This window comes from Anser brachyrhynchus (genome assembly GCF_964034855.1).
Source record: "Anser brachyrhynchus genome assembly, chromosome: 5".
In the NCBI taxonomy this organism is placed as follows: domain Eukaryota; kingdom Metazoa; phylum Chordata; class Aves; order Anseriformes; family Anatidae; genus Anser; species Anser brachyrhynchus.
The window spans coordinates 11,487,319-11,505,654 of NC_137699.1; the positions used below are offsets into that span (position 1 = coordinate 11,487,319).

Sequence of the window (18,336 nt, forward strand, 5' to 3'; positions counted from 1 at the left end):
TATTAAAACAATAACATGTTTAGATATTATTTTTATTATGAGGCACCTCATAACCTTTTGCATATTTTTAATTGTATATTGCATTTTCCCCACTTTTGAGTTGAGAATATTACTCAGAATATGAAGCAAGGAAAAGTTTATTCTTAATGATATATCTGAGATTTTTTTTGCCCCTCTCTCATCATTCTTTATTACATCTTCCACCCTCTCTCTCTAGTAAGAATTGGATTTTAACATAACTCTGACAAAGAAAGAACACCTGTCGTTAAGGATGCGTAGATGGAAGTAATTCAGTATTTGTGAATGATATCATTACTTATGCCTTCCTGCCTAAAAAAACATGGTTTATACCATCCTGAAATACGTTGTGTGGTCCAAAACATCATATATCAACCCTTTTACAAGTTAACTGCAAAAATCACAGTGACTTCGCCCTAGATTTTGTCAATGGTGCATGAGCAAAATATATCTCAAGATTTATTGTGAGAAATCAAAGTTCCAACATGAAATAAAAGTATTTTTTCAACCTTGTTTTGGATCCTACATTTTTCTCTGTCTGGAACTCTGACTTGGAGACATTTGCATTTCATAGGTGTTATTCTTAGGTATTAAGAAGTGCACATTTCTTATTTTCTAGTTTAGACAAACAAAAAAACGTTAAGTGAACAGAGATGACAGTTGGTGGACAAGCACTGATGAATATTGATCACCAGGAACAATTCCTTGCAATAACGCTGGCTGCGTTATCCAGCACTTTTGCTGAAGTCTGTACCAACACAGTCAACAATAGGCATTATGCAACGTAACTTCCGGATGTGGTGGAAATTAAGAAAAGAAAGTTTTAAAAATGGTACAACAACCCTGCACTTTGGTTTAGGATATTAATAAAATATTTTAATACATTAATAAAATACTCAAATTATGAAGTTACTCCAGTCTATTCTTCTTTAACAACTTTACAACAAGCTGCACTACATCAATATTTCAATAACATTTTGTGGCCTTTCATGATAGTAAGATGTGAACAGGTTCAAAGCATCAAAGGAAAACAGAAGGACTTTTCTCTTGTTTTAGCTTAATTTCTAAAAATACTTCTAACCACAGATACAGTCAAATGAGCTTTAAACTTGAAAGGCAATTCCCATTTGCCTCTCAAGATGTTGGCACGCACCGAGTTCTGTGCTACCACAAGCAGTTTGTTAGCCCAGGTACATTTCCAGCAGCAGTCCTGACATTGCCCAAACACACCACAAAAACTTTCAAAGCACAGAGAATTAAATAAGTGCACCAACTCCAACAGTACCATTGCTATCTCTGGCACACAGCTGGACACGTCACTTACCTCACTGGAGTTGAAAAGACTGTATCCTCTTAATTCTTTAGCCACTCTCGTGAGTGAAAGCAGAGCAGCCCACAGAATAATATCCAGATACACAGGACATTGCCCTCTTTCTTAAAAAGGCACATAGCTTTTTCCCTTACAGCGAGACAGCCTCTTTCACAGCCAGAAAGGAAAGACACTCCTAGCTTCGGTCAGTAATGCCTCTACTGGTGAGAGGCAGAGCGGTAAAGCAGATAGCTCGAGCTTGGATTCTGCATTTTTTCCACTACTTTCTTCACAGATGTTGCTGCAACAGATGTAGTTTACCGAAGTCAAATTCAATTACTACATTTAGAAAAATGGGATGGTAAAAAGTCAATAAACCTTGCACAATCTGCTGCTTAGCATTTGAGTTAGATTTGTAAATCTGTACAGGGCCTTCCCTGGAACAAGCGAGGCGTCCCTCTGGGGAGTTTAACAAAGAGGTTGCTAAGCTGGTAAAGTCAGCCCCCAGACTATTCTCCGTTCAGCAAATCTGTGGGGAGAGGGTTCTCGGTACTCATAAACAAAGACTGTAAAAAGAGAGGGGAGCACCTCCTCTGTAACTTGTGTGGAATTTGCCTTAGGTCTTGCATTCTAACATTTGTTTGACATAGTTTATAAATACTTTATCATGGAAGAGCATTGTTGTTTTGTTTTTTTCTTTTTTTTTTGTAAGCTACTAAAATAAAAGGGAAAGAAAAGTGGAGCTAAGACACTGTTATACAAAGATGCAAACAGTGTTTTGCAAAAACATCTCATGTACATACGCTAATTGGTTTATTGCAGATACTTGCCTGCACATGAAACGTGTTTCTCTATGAACGCCCATTAAACACATACTGGAAAGAGCAGCTTTTAGTTTTACCTTTCTCTGGCATATGACTAGTCCTTTGATAAAAAAGATCAGCTACAGTTGAAATAGATTGTTCTCCATATTTATTACCCAGCATATGTTCAGTGAAACACATTACCCTTAAGAGTCAGTCACGCAGAAATCAATGGAAAGCTACTACCATCAACAGACTTCACACTCTATGTGGTTTTAAAAACTCTTAAGTCTTACGTAAGTCAATGGAAGCTGGGTGTCTTCAACATCTTTGACATCTAGATCATGAGTGTTTTTCAAATCAAGGCACCATAAAAAAGCACAGACAGCCCCTACCTTTTACCCATTATACCAACAGGACGAGTTTCTTACACACCAGGACAACGCAAGACAGATTTTTGTATTCTGAAACAGGTTTGTGTAATCACAGATTGAAAGCTTTACATCTTTTATTTTTTTTAAACGACATGCAATGTCCTCTAACCAGAAATGTTTAACTTCAAAAAGATGACAGAAGCAATAATGCTTATTGTCCTGCTGACACTGAACGCTGAGGTCAAAGAACAAGGTACTGCAGAGAAAAATATGCTCACAATAAAAGCTATTTTAAAATTTAGAAGTTCTCTACTATCCATAAGGTTATTCAAGAGAAGAGAGTTTAAAAGTTCTATACGAATGCCCATTATACACGTATTGGAAAGTACTGGTGCCAAAAATCTCCAGCCGTTGCTTTCTTTCTAACCTAAAACTGTCTTGTCTCTCAGAAGCCATTTTGCTGTTATGAATACAACGTTATTATTGCAATTTTGCCTTACAAGAACGGAGAATATAATTAAGGGATATTTTTCTAAAGACAATCTTAAAAGCTTTTGCTCAAGGAAGAATAAACCCCCAAAGTATCCTGTATGTGTATAATTCCAACAGTCGTCAGTGCTATCTGAATTTATCACCCCATCATACAACTATACTAGCCTTTAGAACAACCTTATGTATTCTGACTCGAGATGAAAAGGAAAACTTCAATCCCCATCTTGCCTTCACAAAATTCCAAGCCTGTAAGAAGTCACATCGCAGCCTAATTTGGACTGACATCACACGTAGCCCTCACTACACAATCTTTCTTTAGTCTGCAGGAGTGGTCAGTGCTAGGACTGTGTCAGAATTCATCTCTGACAAAATCACTGTGAGCTGGGGGCATACCTAAATTTTGAGAGTTTATTTTCCAATTTCACATGGCCTTCAACACCATTAGCAAATCCTTCAGAATGATCCAGAATACAGATAACGTTTTCCTTAAAATAGCTTCATCTCCTATGCAGTGATCCATTCCAGTCCAAACAATTGCATGAGGCCAATTATCAATTAGGTTTCATTTCTTTGACTTTTCTTATTAAAAAACATGTCAAATTCGTACTAAATGCCTTGTTAGTTTCACCAATTTTAAGGAATGTGCAAAGCACACTTATTTCAAAACCAAGCACTCTGAAGTATTTTTCTACCTACTCCAAAAGAATGAAAAGTTTAAATACAGGATCTAGGAAAAAGTATAATATCCTAATTCCGTGACTTTTAGACAGTTGGTAAATGTTTAAATATAGTTAATAGCTCGGATCTTTTAGGGATGGTACCAGCAGACAATGGGGATGACTGCCTTTACTGAAGTCGAATATACTCCCATTTAATGAATGGACAATGAATGAGACAGTAATAACATTGGTTATAAGGAATTTCTAATCTTTTCAGAAATTAAGACTCATCTTCACACTTCTACTCTTAATCAGCGAGGAAACAAAATTAACCCAACTTCCCTCTTTTACTACGGAAAGACTCAAGTTAAACAAGAGCAGTATTATGCACTTCTAACACACAACTGGAACTTGTATCACACTTTCTAGGTGACACTTTTTTCCTTAAGAAAGTGGCTTCCTGCCCAATATTACAAGAATAAAATAATTTGCTGTGGAGTCCCCTGGACAACCTGAACCTTTCAACTTCTCTTTTCTTTAGCCAAATACTCTCTTTCAGTGCCTCTGAAATTTTGAATGCCATAGTAAGTCTTTCCAAGTGCAATATTTTTAGGTTACTTCTGATGCTGAAGTGATTTATTTCCCATTCCTGAAAGGCATGTACAGGAAACAGGAACAGGTTATTCCAGGGATCAGTAAAATCTAGCGGTCTGAGTCACTTGATTTCTCTCTGCACTCACCCAGGTATATAGACAGCCAACAGCACACTTACTTTTATGGTCTGACAACTCTACCACTTCATATATATTCATTTCACTCTAACATATGAATATGAATTTTCCAATTTTGCAATTAGATAGCCAAAGGACAGGCATTCTTAAGTATTAGGAAGAGAAGGAGCAACCAGAAAGTCAGCAACACACAACAGACTGGGCAAGCCTAACCTGACCAAGCTCAGCATCAATCTAACTCCATAATGTTGAACCCTCAAGCAGGAGAGACGCAACACATCCCAAAACTGAAGCTGAGCCTCGAAGTCCAGGTGCTCCTACCTTTCCTCTTAAAAATAAATGTTAGCCTAACTGCAGGATGATGGCAACCCCAAGCGTTCAGATTATTATGAGTGTGGTTTGCATCTTCCGTCATGACTTTGGAATTAGACCGTGTGGTCTTTCTTGCCCCTGTGTTTCCATCCCCCAGTTCCTTCCATCCATTAGTCTTGCTTGGCCACTCTCCACTATGATGCCCATCATCAGCACAGTTCTTTATCTTCCTAGCCAAAGGGGTAAATATATACCTGTCTACAAGCCCAGGCTATGTGTCTGGTTTAAATTCCATTTTTTGATCCATGTGAATTTCAATAAAGGCATTCAGTGGTAGGACGAGGTCCTGAGCTTTCAGCTTGGTACTGCTAATACAAAGCCCAAATCCCTAACATTTGATCCAAATATTACCTTCCAGGTTCATAGAAGCACAAATGTAACGCTCACTGATTTTAATATTTCCCTTCATATTTAAGGCAGTGTGCAAGTTATAAATTTATAGACTTCTACTAATCATCACTATTTGCAACTAACAAACTAATGAATAAATTATTAGTTATTTTGAAGATGCTTAAACCCAAACAATCTAAAACCAGAAAAAAACAGCAAATGAATTGTAGTCTCAAAAATCATCAAAACTGCTGGGAAGAGGGAGACACCTGCTTCTGTAACAAGTAAAGAGAAATGAGTTTGTGCAAAACTCAGTAAATATGTTTTAGCTTCCTAGCTTACTTGGAGAAACATCCCAACTGTAAAGCACTAGTAACATGAACGGTAGCTACTTAATCATGCTGTCTCGGCTAGTCCAGAAGCAAAAGAAATTCATCTATTTAATCCTCAGACCTTTTTCTGGGGAAAAAAATATCTACCAAAAGAAGCAGATTCTCTGTGAAATCAATACTTTTCTATTTTGGGATGTATTAAGACTGCCTGGTGTATAAGTCACTCAGCAGCCATCCTGTAACAACTTTTGGTCACTGCTGCCCAGGGCTAAACTTATTTCTCCGTGTCTTTTCAGCCAGGTCTCCCTTATAAGAAATCTGCAGGGCTGTTAACTATAAAACTTCCACTTGCAAAGAGAAGGAATTCTAGGCACAGCATAGCCTGTTAGGGACTTCAACGGTTGCTGCCACTATAGGTCAAATCTCATATATGACCCCACATCTGTTCCCTCCAGGACACTGGCTTCTTATTAAGCTTCCGAACAAATTTGTTCCCTGTGGAATTAACAATCTTAGGCAGATGTAGTTTAACAGAAGATGTCAGTATGTGAGAGAAGAGCATTAGACAAAGAAAGCATCTTCCACATCACTGCATTCATTCCTGTTTCAGAGGAGACTCTTCTAGAGTATATTTCCAACACTGACTCAACCACCATCACTTTTCAAACTCACAAATCCAAGTCAGCCCACCCAGGTTAGTTACTGAGAAGCATGAATTTAAGGTAACTAGACTTTCAACAGGTAGAGTTAGTAGACTAAGATTATATTGATTATATATATTAGATTGATAAGTGTTTTATATTACATGAAGTATAATACACATATTCTACTTACTTAATTTTATGTTCTCCTTTCTCACTTCAATTTCTCCCCCTTTCTGTAGGCTGTTTATGAGAACAAAGGGCGGGTTAAACCTTTACTTATGCCTCTTCATCTACCTTGGAGGTGAATGGCTCTTCAGAAATGAATGGAGCAGTGTATCTTGAAGGAAAACTCTTGGCTACGGTCATGAGAAACTTCAAATGCCAATATTAATTATTAACAGTTCCAAAAGCAGGTTTCAAAGAGTCCAGATAATTAAAATATGTTTAAGAAGATAGCAAGAGCTGAGAAAATTCACGGGGAGACACTAAGACAGATCCTTCCCACACTTCACAGAGGAATTTCAGCAGTGACTCTGATGACTTTGCTAAGATACATTAGGGCTTGATTAGAGCCTTAGGACTTCATTAGGATTAGAAAAAAATTTGCCCTCGTAATGACCAATGAAAGCTTAATTATCTTAAGATGCAATCTTGTTTAACTGCATTTATTGTTGTTTCCCACATTTTTCCTAAAACATATGTCTAATTCCTAGCAGATTCATTTCAGTCTGGTGAGGCCATCAAGTTAATCCTAAATTGTGTGACTATGAGGTCACGATTCAGAGTTGCGAGCATTGCCTGCGTGCTGGAGTTAGGCCATAGCGGATGTTAAACCTAGGGCCTACCTGTAGGCCTCTCTAGCACAAAACCGTATCTAGGATATCCAGGCTAAGAGTGAGCAGCTCCAAAGAGTAATTCACAAAAAAACTACACAGTGAGCACAAGTACGTTATGTGTGTCTGAATTCCCACCTCTCTGTAGAACTTAACAAACCAAATTATGACTACAAGGCTGGTACCTCCATCTTTTTAGGGTTCAGGCCTGGAATCAATTCTTAATGGAAAGTCCATGCAATATTGTTCGAAAGAAGACAGCACTGCTCTCCTGCTGCAATGTATTTTACATCCTTCTCCACACCTTTTGTTGGATGCAGGACTTACCTCCCTTGTCTGTATGAGGTGATTGCAGACAAGCGAGGTAAGGCCTGAGAATGAACTGCACATTACTCATCTCAGAGAACAATTCTTCTGACCACTTGACTAACATAACACTAACATGAGACTAAACACTTTCCAGAGGATGTAAAAAGGGCATCAGCCATCCACCTTACTACAGCCAGGGCAGTGAAACCCAAATAGTTCCCTCCGCTGCAAGGTTCACCCATATAAAGGAGAGCACATGTCAGCACAACCATTACAGCATTTGGAAGGAGGAAGGACTAAGTCCTGGGGTTCCAGTTCCCAGACAATTTCTAAAATTTACCCAGCAATTCATGAAAATGAAATGAACAACCCATGTTGGGAGAGTAGATCAGAGATGGCAACTTTTCACTTCTGCTTCAGTGCCTTTGCCCAGTTAAGTTTGCTTCCTCTTAGAGCCACATTTAGAAAACAAAACATACCTAATTGCATGACACAAGGGCCTAAGCCTGTCGAAATAAGGTAGACATGACTGGAAAACTCCCAATAGGGCTGTTCTTTCAGGTGTGCAAATAGCAGTCTGGATGAAATAGGGGGATGGAAATCCATTTTTTAAGCTGGGACAACGATCCTACCTACTGAGCACAGCCTGCCAGCGTGGAGCAAGTCGAAGTTACGCCAGAACCAGGCAGCTGCTGTATGTGGCTTTGCATATGCCGGTTTTCACTTAAATGCCTAAATCCTTTAAAGGATTTTAGGATTTCGGTGGAAAACATAGAAATGAGTGACAGATTAAGGGATCCATTCCCCATCATCCTCTTTAATTTTGTTAGGGGAGGGAGCTAGTTGTGGTCAAAGAAAAATAACGAGGGAGGTATTCTGCTGCTTCCCAGACTCTCAGCAGAGATTGGGGAGCGCAGGAGGCGGCCCCCAGTACCTCCCAAGTGCTCTGCCTCCTCCCGCCAGAAGACGTGCATCGGCCAAGTGCATATGCGCGCATCTCCCTCTGCTGGCTTGACCCAGAGTCCGACCGGATTTTGTCCTCTAGAAGCTGTCCTTTTGCTCAAATTATAAAAACCTGTTGCCTCCAAAGCAGCAGTTCAAACACGACGGAGATGTTTATTACAGAAACAAACACAGCGTGGGTTAATTGCTATAACAGGTACTTGGGTACTCATTAACATTAGGACAGCATGTACAAAGAAGCAACAAATACCACACACCACAAACAATGAGTATTATATACGACCCAACATGGCCCGAGCATCGTACAGTACTGTGTGGCAATCTGGGGGGGGGGGGGGGGGGGGGTGTTGAAGGAGAAAACTGATTATCACCAGTTAAGACGCCCTCGCTCCTGATGGCTATAAGCACTGTCTTCTGCTTTCCAACCGAGTTACTCATATTTTTAGCAGTGTACCAAATAAAATGCTTGGTTCCAGCTGATCTCTAAGGTTATGACTTTACAGGCCTATTATGTCTTCCTATGCTGAATCCTAAATTGCAAGACAAGTGTTTTGAGGACATGTTATCTGAGATATCGTTTGTGATGATTAAACACTGTTTTGTTGACAGTTTAATTCAAACTAACACCAGAACTATTCCTGAATTGAGTGCAATATTTAAGAATATTTTGAAAACATTATACAATATTAATGATATTTAAAAAAATATATTTTTTTAATATTCTGGCCGTGCCTGCTCTAAAAATCTTTCAATACAGTTCTTAGGAAAAGACTTACTTTGATTTAAACACTGCCAGTTTTTTCTTTTCATTCTCATAGCACCAGGACATCTATGACTTTAAAGCCTAAATCCTCTGAACCAATTTCAACATAGTTTACTATGAATTCAGAAATCACGACTCCCCGAATACCATTTCATGGAAGTCACAACTTTGACTTTGCTAGGCTGACTTCCTTATTAGTTGTGCTAATTATCCATTTACCATATAAAGCTACTATTCTGCAATGTCAAAAGAATATAAGAAGCCAGTTCTAGTAAGACAGAAGGCAGTTCAAATAAGTGCTCTGCTCAAAGGGAGAAAGAAGATGCAATAAGCCTCCTAACAGTTCTTGGTGGTGTTTAAGTGCTATAGCCATAAGGACTGCATGTGCAGCTTTGCCTAGTAACCATACCAAGATGAAACCTTATCACTAAAATCATGCTGTTTCAAGTGCAGCAGACAGTAAAGTAAGTGACCCACTGCAACTCAAAGCATACAGAAAAAACACAGAGGTAACCACAGTGGCAAAGGTCGGAAAAGACCACAGCTAACATTCAATCGATGTACCAGGTGAACAAGTTCTTGCTCAGCCACTCTGGACTTCCAGCTAGCCACGCGTTACCTGCAGCACCAACCACTTCTGCTGCAGAGAGCTTAGGAGGAAATGGTTTCTCTTAACTACTGCTACCAACAGCAAATTTCATTAGCAGCAAAATGCATAGTCCTTTTTTCTAAAACCTTAAATCCAAGCAAAGATCTGTTACGCCACATGAGCCTGGCATCTGAAAAATGTTATCACCATTTGACCGACACATAATATAATATCAAGCAACTGAGGCACAAGATTCCTGCAAATATCCAACACATTATTCAACATTTGGTGAAATCAATCCTCAATTTCCGCTCTTCATATTGAACTCTTTGTTGCTTCCTAATGGATACAACTACTAAAATTCAGCCTCTGAATTTTACAGAACTGTTTCAGTGATGATTTTGGCCCATGTCACTCTAGAGCAGACAGGCCTCTGAACCACCAAGATGATTTCTAGCTCAGCTTTTGTGAGGTAAAGCCACCCTACAGCGGCCTGCTCTCCCTTTTAGTTTCCCTTCATCTATATTCCAAGTTCATTTGCTTGTAGTGCTTGCAGAAAGATCCCTGTGGAGAGTAAAGGCTTGAATAAACAAGAAGGAATGAAAATCCCATGAGCATCATGCACATAAACACATTATGCGGTTGTGGAAACAGGGGTCTGTAATGGGAACGTATCAGCCCCAAAGCATCAAACAAATGGGGAGATTAATGAAATGGTAAAAAGGCTGGGCCACAATGTTCTCTCACCCACAACAGCAGCTGCACCTGAGGGAGGTCAGGGCAAGGAGAATTTCATCATAGGGCCCCTTAGCATTGTGTGCAGGCTGAGTCCTTCTGTCCTCAGCTAATAGCCGAAGGAACAGTTCATTGCTAGGCTTAATAAGTGAGCAATCAGAGCCACTAAGTAACACCTCTAAGTGAGACACACTCAAAAGAGTTATTTTAAATGGTCTGTGCACCAGCCTTAGCAGCTGAATCAGATAAACCTGACATTTCTATTTTTCAGAAAACTGAACCAGACTTGAGGCCTCCCTCATCCTCCAGACCGCAGCTTCGTGCCACGTACCTCCAACGTCCTGTTAGCAGCTGCTCTTTTGCCCCTCGGAGGCTCGGCTCCCCGCGAGGCAGCAGCGAGGCCTTCCCCGAGGCAGGTGCTGTGCCCAGCCACGGGGCCCGGCCAGGCCAGCAGACGCACGGTACACGTGCAGGACTGCTCACGTCCCCTCTGCCTCCAAGCGCAGGGGCTCTAGGGCGCTCGGGCTGTCAAACCAACACATCTACGTTTTTCTGGAAACGACATTTCTGTAAATAATTGTTTTGACAAGTGCTGTTTGCCAACGACAAGCCATTTCCTGAGAAAGTGTGTGACAAGCAATAATCAATATATCCACTCTGTTAATACTGCAGAGAAATCTGCACTTTAGGGTAAAGAAAGCAAGGTCAGAGGATTAATTAAATTAAAAGAAAACAATTTTAAGAGGCCTTTCTGACCAGCAGCTCTGTTGTTCCATTCCAAGGACAGATAAAAAGGAAATGAACTCAGTATCTCATTAGAGACAACAGAGGGGAAACAAAAAGACAGAACAAACACGTATGTAAGTAGCTACAGGGAGACTGCAGCGGACAAAACCTTCCAAACCAACCCCCCAGAAAGGACTGAGTTAAACTCCCCACCTGGAATGAGTGCTTAACTATCTGAAGTGGGCAGGTGAAACAGTTCTGGGCTTTGTGCTTTCCCTTTCTGATGAGGCTACGAAGCCCCCGAGATGCAAGGTGTATGCTTACTTCCCTCATTGCACAAATCCTAGTCCTGTTGCTTTGCCATTCTGTCCGTGTTTTAGCTTCTAAATAAGGACCGCGTCTTACCTTTGATCCACCACCTAAAGACCTTCTTAGTTTTAAGAGAGATTTTCTGCCTGTTTGGAAAAGATACTCTTTCGAACCCTATGAAATCAATCCTAATGTATGCCAGAGCTCTGCTTGAGCAGACTTACTAAAGGAGGCCAAATGAAACTTCCCATGACCCAGTACATTTCAGAGAAAGCATCAGGATTACAGGGCTAAAATAGTTTATCTTGGCTATTGGATTTATTTTGGCTGTAACAAATATTTTGGCTTCCTTCCCTATCAGTTTGCCAATGAAAACACAGATCCAAGGTTTTCAGACTACAGCACTGAAGCAATTCTGAAAATGACAAAGTGAAACATATACCAGCTAATAAAGAGCTATTCATGATATAAATGCCCTCTTGTGCTGTTTTCTGCATACTGTAACTCAGCTTCTGAAAATATTGGACATGTTCACCCTAACACTGATCTCAGAGATTCATTCCACAGCAAGTCACACTGATGCTTTCTTCACAAGCAACCTCTCTGATTTTTAAGTGGTGTATTTTTCCTCTCCCACGAAAACACAGTGCTACCCTATTTTTATTACTGTGGATAACCTGAAGATAACTCATGAAACAGGCTACGAAAACATCTGTTTATACTGCATAATTCAGCATTATTAGGTGTCAGTGAGATTTACCAAAGGTAACACCCTCATCTTTTAGACAGAAAGTTTATCTCTTTCAATTGATTTGGGGATTATATCCAACGCTGTTATTGCAATTCAATCCTGCAATAGTCCCTTGTCAAGAAATCTGCACATACGATTACTCTCCACAGACAATTTAACCCCAGCGTTGTGAGGCTGCTTTTAGGAACGTTCCCTTTAAATGCTCACCACTGCAGCAATGAGCAGCTCTCCAAACTGCCCAAACTTCAAGCACTACTGACAATCTGAAAATGAAGCTGAGTCTTTTCAACTATGGATTGACCTGTAATACAGATTTTGCCCTTGGAACTTAGTCAGTAATTACAGTAATGGTCTATAAATAAATAAACTAACCCAGATTATTTAGCAGCATAGGCTTTTGTAGCTAAAGGCAACAGCTATGGAAAAGAAAAAGGTATTTACACACATAGCCATTCTTGTCCTGAGAACTTTACATTGAGGTTATCATTTATCAATCTGTGGCTACTTATATAAGTCAAAAATGGAAAATTATCTACCCTCTTCAAAAATCAGTGGGAAATAAGAGTCCAGTACTCTGCTTCATATTCTTTCTCTATCAGTTAAAGATGTTCTAATGTTTAAAGCAAGGGGTGAGCTGCTTTTGAGCACAACTGTTCTGCTAAATTTTATATTCACCAACTGTTGGCATTTAACTCCCTGCTTTGATACATTGCTTCAGTGACAGAGGTACTAACTGGCAGAAACATTTTATTATGAGTCCCTTAAACCGTGAATCTAAATCATTCTTGTATTTGCAGACTTTGTAGACTTCCATTTTATACTCTACAGAATGACCAAGTAGTCACAGAAAAGGAAATCATACACAGAGATGAGTGAAGTCGCAGATTTCTCTGTAAATATCATTCATTATTATTGTTCTTTTTATTCTTATTATTTATTCTTATTATTCCCTTTCCCTCAACCTGGAATGTGAGCTTTATACGCTGACTGAAGTGTCATTCTTGACTGGGGCTCCTCTAGCATATGAACAGTGGATGCCTGAGATGACACAGTTCTTCCAGGGACACTTCTTAGTTCATCCTTGGTGTTTTACAGAAACCATGCAGCTACTCAGAATTTATTTTCACTTTGAGACCGAAATTACAGCCACAAGTTTGAATAAAACTCATGTGCCAGAGGAAAAGCAATCACTGTTACTACAATAAACATTACAAAACTCAGGTTGATTTATTTTATAAAAACAAACCATTTTAGCTATACAATACATTATTAATGTAGTAACAGTTCAAGCAGCAGTGAAATAGAATTGTATTTATTTTTTTCTTTTGCACTGGCTTCTGTACTATGTGCTTCTTGAAATAAGAACTAAAAATAAAATCTGACTTTTCAATTTGAAAACATCTAAAGATTCAGAAAAGACAGAATGCAGGCAGGTTTCTGGTTGCTTCCCAGTTAAGTTAGTGACAATGAAGCAGCTGGATTCCAGCTTCCTGTTTCAAGATGAGACACTAAATCTTCCAAATAAGCCAATGCAACAATCAGTGGCACTTATGAAAAAGAACAGCAAAGGATGCAAGGTGGCTAGAGAGGGAAAAGGCTACCACAAAAGTAAATATGCAATCTACATCTCAAAGATCATTTTTAACATTAGTGTAATGCTGTATTTAACCTAAGAAATAATAGCTAGAAAATAATAGCTAACTTCCCAGAATTAATTGAATACCGAGTTTGAACCAAAGAACAAATGCTTTTTTTTCCAGTCAAAGCAAAGGTTAAATGTTGTCATAAAACCTTGATAATAATTTTCTATCAGTTCATACTTCTGCACATTCACTTGCTCTTTAGACTATTTTGCATGTACTATTTTTTTTTTACCCTACTATTTTACCCTACACAGCGAGGTGTAACTCATTTCATTCGCATGAACTTTCTCCTTAAATGTTCCGATAGCAAAAGGATTCAGTAAGACTGAAAAAAATGCCTCACTCTCTCCATCTTGTGGGTGTAAATCAGCATTGCAACATGTGTTGGACTTGGCACAATGACCCTGGTTCAGGAAAACATTTATTGATGTGCACATATTTATATATAGAAATATATATATACATATTAAACATACACTTAAATCGTGTGCTTAGATTGCACTGACTAAATTAACTGTGGTAATGAGCTGTCCCTCTAAATGCTTATTAAATCCATCTTTGTGGTTGTTTTATTTATTTATTTTTCAAATACTCACAGGGAACACAGTCTCATTTAACACAACGCAAAAATCACATAGAGTATAGTACTTAAGAACAGAAGTGAAGGCACTCACCCACTTGTGATGTCGTCAGTCCTGATATTCTTGCCCAGAACATCTCCATCGCTCATATAGCCGGTGGCATCCATGGTGATGCCTTCCAGATCTATTTCGTCACTTCCCTTGTCTGAGATGTCCACATGGCAGACATTACTACCGCGGGACGCTAGCTGTCTCCGCAAAGGTGCTGAATACATGTAACGTCCAGACTCCGTGTTAATGAAGCGGCTGGCGTTCCCTCTCGGAGGATATCCGTTTCCCATTGATGGAGCATCACCTGCCTGCAGGCGGGGGCTGGACTGCCCCAGTCTCCACGATAAGGGGGTCGGTCGTCCTGTCAAGCTGAGAATGCTGCGACCACTTATCTCGGTAGTGACATTGGTGTCAAACGTAGTTTCCAACGTGCTAAAACAAACAAATAAAATAATGTAATTAAATATGGAGTGGTCTATGGAGCATGAACCTTCAGGTGATGTTACACAAAAATTGCAGGATGCTATGGACTGAACACTTGCTAAATTGCAAATAAGTAACAGCATGAACAGAATTCACTTGCTACAAAGTTTTGAGAGATTGGTCCATTCCTCCAACACCATTCTTAAATAATACTAATTTTGCACCTTGGCCACCTAGTGTTCAAAGTATATGACAGAAGACTTAAGAAGGAATTTTTTAATGCATTATCCATAGTTTCCAAGTGTAATTTTTTCACCTTCAATCACATATAACCCTATTTTACCATGGTTTTGCCAGTCTAGGCAAGGGAGTATGATATTAAGCTGACTAAAGGAACACCAACTCACGTACTATTTTTCTGATACATTTTCTTTTTTTGAGTGTATTCATGACAAAGTCCTAATACTCTGGGGATGCATCCAGCATCAAGATAAGAGTTATATCTACACTGAGGAAATGGCTAAATGAAGAAATAAGAAGAAAAGCAAGACTAATTTATTTTTCAAAGTATATTTTATGTATTAGTGAACTGAATACATTTTTCTGAATATTGATAATGTTTACACAGAACTCTGGTTATGAAAGCATTTCAGATCAGTCTACAAATACAGTTTTTGACAAGCATCACTATATTAAATCTTCTGTTCTGCACGTCTGAGCAAGTATGTTGCATGCCTTTGAAGAGTAATACTACTGTGGTCTACATGCCTTTTTCCTAATCCATAGCTGCAACTTCTCCTACTCACATGAACTCCACTTTTTCTTTCCTGCTCAACTAACACAGCATTACATTTTTATTATTATTACTGTGGATATTTTTAAAATAAGTAACATTACGCTATTTCCAATATAGTGTTAAGTAAACACTGCAAAAACCTAAGTACCCTATGGTTATAGTAATTAAATCATAATGAGTTATCACATTCATTAAAAAATGAAAAGAAAAATAGATATATTGGGAGTTTATCTTTGCAAGCTCCGGCTCAATTTTAGATGCAAAGCCAAAGCACAAAGTGTTCATCCAATGAACTCAGGCAGGGCTCAAGTCCATAAGGCACCAAGTACTGCGTAGGAAGGACCCTGACCTCATTAGGAGCCAGCATCTTACTGTTCCAAGACTTCAGCTCAACACTGAAAAGATTCAAGTCACAGAATGTTTAAATGTATTAACAATCTTTGTTTATTTAAAACATATTTTAAATATTGATGGAGATTTCTAAACATTGTTTAAAAAAAAGGAAGTTATATACATGGATGACTAATAATATCAGAAAAATTGTTTGTCCAAAGATTGGTCAGGAATTCAAGTTATGCACTTTTTCAAGTGGGTCAGGCACAGTTCACCTGCTTGTTTAAACAAAACATTACACACTGGGGCAAAGGGGTGTGATGCGTTGAAGTTGTTCAAGGATAAGATGAAGAAACATTTTAAACAGTAACCTATGTTCAAACATCACCTAAGGCATTTAACTAGCACTGCTTATTCTCCACCTTTGCTTTTACATACAACCTGCCACCATCAGTTCCTCATCCTAAAGCTGATAATCCGTGAACAGTGAATACAGTTCAAAATCCGTGCTTTAAAGGTCAAGTAAAAGATCAGTATCTTCCACTGTCAGTGTTAATCATTTTTCAAGGATGCAACTTGGCTAGATCTAAGAGATGCACAGGACACAATGATTTGCATTTTCTTATAAGTAAAGGTATGCTATTACCTGTGAGTGACCTGGGTTCCCCGTAAACTGGACATTGTTTCCTCTAAGTTCTGTCGAAGATCGGCAATGTTTTTCACAGTTCGTAATCGTCGAGTTTCTGGATCCTCTCCTAAAGGAAAAATAAGCCATTAGAAAGGACGAAGTAGGAAACAGCACAAAACCGAACTGTTACCTTTGCCTGAATCTGTCTCAAATACATTTTTCTGACATGTAACGCTCTAAACTGGTTACAGTACAGATACCATTCACCTACAGCAGGCAGTGCCATTGACGCAGATGGTCAGAATCAGTTCTGTGTTGTTAACTTGACTTCACAGGCTTCCTTTGCACCAGATGTTTCTGCACTGTCATTTCCCCATATGACCCAATTTAAATCCTGGTTAACTTTCAACCTCATTAGAAAATGTACTCCATCAATATCATCATTTCCATCTCATGCATTGACACGGTTACCATTAAACTGACACAGCCAGATTCTCCAATGCTGTATTTTCACTAGAACAACTTTTTCCCATTCCAAATACTTCTCATTCTACAGCAACAGCTTTTCAGTGACCTAAATTCTGTTGACTGTGTGCTCCATGCTGAGTGACTTTTTGGGTTAGAAAGCTAAAGATTTTGCTTGTCCTCATCACAACAGAGTTATCATTACATAAATGGGTTACATGACACAACGCTGGGGGATGAGTTTTACTTTCCTTGGCATTTAGGAACTATGTTCTTCAAATAACTTGTTCTAAAACATATTTTTGTCCTGTTCTTTAACTCCAAAATAAGAGTTTATACACATGAAAAAATCCTCCTAGTGTCTCAGCATAATTTATTTTATTTATTTGCTCTCAGCTCTCAATTAAGAAATGCTTTGGTTGCTAACTCAGATGAGCTTTATGTAGTTAAATCTTCTAAGAGGTTGAAGAGAAGTGACATTTGATTTCTAGTAGTGCCAACATAGTCTTTGTAAGCTGAATGCTGAAACAGAAAACCTCCAGAAAGCCATCAGAAAATTTTTGGTGGTCATAGAAGGGAATGATTTCATTCTAAAGGGTTTGTAGCTCATGACTACAGGAAATACTACTGCAAATTTAAAAGTTTTTACACTTTGTATTAGCCATCTCTGCACAAGTAATGCATTTTTAAGCTGCCAGGATACTGTTAATCCATATAATAGCTAGTTTACATGGCCATCTACGTATTACACAAATCAGAAGTGTTAAGGAACAGATAAATTAGCTTTTAACTTTCTGCCATTGGAGCTTCGCACATTCTTTGCTTTAAACTTCACATTGCTGAACGATGCTGGATTGGAAAGACCAAGTCACATAGTCCTACTTGCAGAGCAGCGTAGCACAAATCAGTTACCAAGGTGTTGGAGTCCTGACTACAAGGAACTATCAAGGGAGGGAAGATAGATTTTTATGCTTATATACTCACCAGCCTTTCTGAGACAAACAAAAATGGCTCAGTTAGCGTCCATGTGAGCATTTTTATGGGCCTCTGCTCCCTAGGAAATAACCTAACAATAAATTCCACTTAGGCCAAATGATCAAATAATTATGATCTGGCTGGATTGGAAATAGCCATCTAACAAGACAGATTCCTTTAGCCACCGGGTCTCTGAACAGAAAACATTTTCTACACTCATGGATCTACAAATCATTGCAGTGAAGAACATAAAATATTTATAGGCCTTTAGCCTAGCAAAGGTCAGGGTGCTCTTTTACAGATCATTTCTCTCATAGATAAAAAGACAGAGTAAGTGACTTCTTAAGAGAACATACATGAGACTCAGTGCAGGTAAATTAATTTCTACTGAGATCACTC

General features: G+C 38.8%; 1 protein-coding gene across 22 annotated transcripts in view; it reads right to left on the minus strand.

The window, feature by feature from the left end:
* NAV2 (neuron navigator 2) overlaps positions 1–18,336 on the minus strand; it is a 431,840-nt gene that overhangs the window by 89,841 nt on the left and 323,663 nt on the right. For 21 of the 22 annotated variants that reach the window (XM_080592405.1, XM_080592410.1, XM_080592398.1 and 18 more), the window contains 2 exons: positions 16,516–16,624; positions 14,360–14,749 (listed from right to left, as the gene is read on the minus strand). In XM_080592405.1, coding sequence (XP_080448531.1) covers positions 14,360–14,749; positions 16,516–16,624 — 499 coding nt within the window. Of the gene's footprint in view, positions 1–1,342; positions 14,315–14,359; positions 14,750–16,515; positions 16,625–18,336 lie in introns of those variants that run through there. The other variant, XM_080592401.1, reaches the window with a different exon arrangement.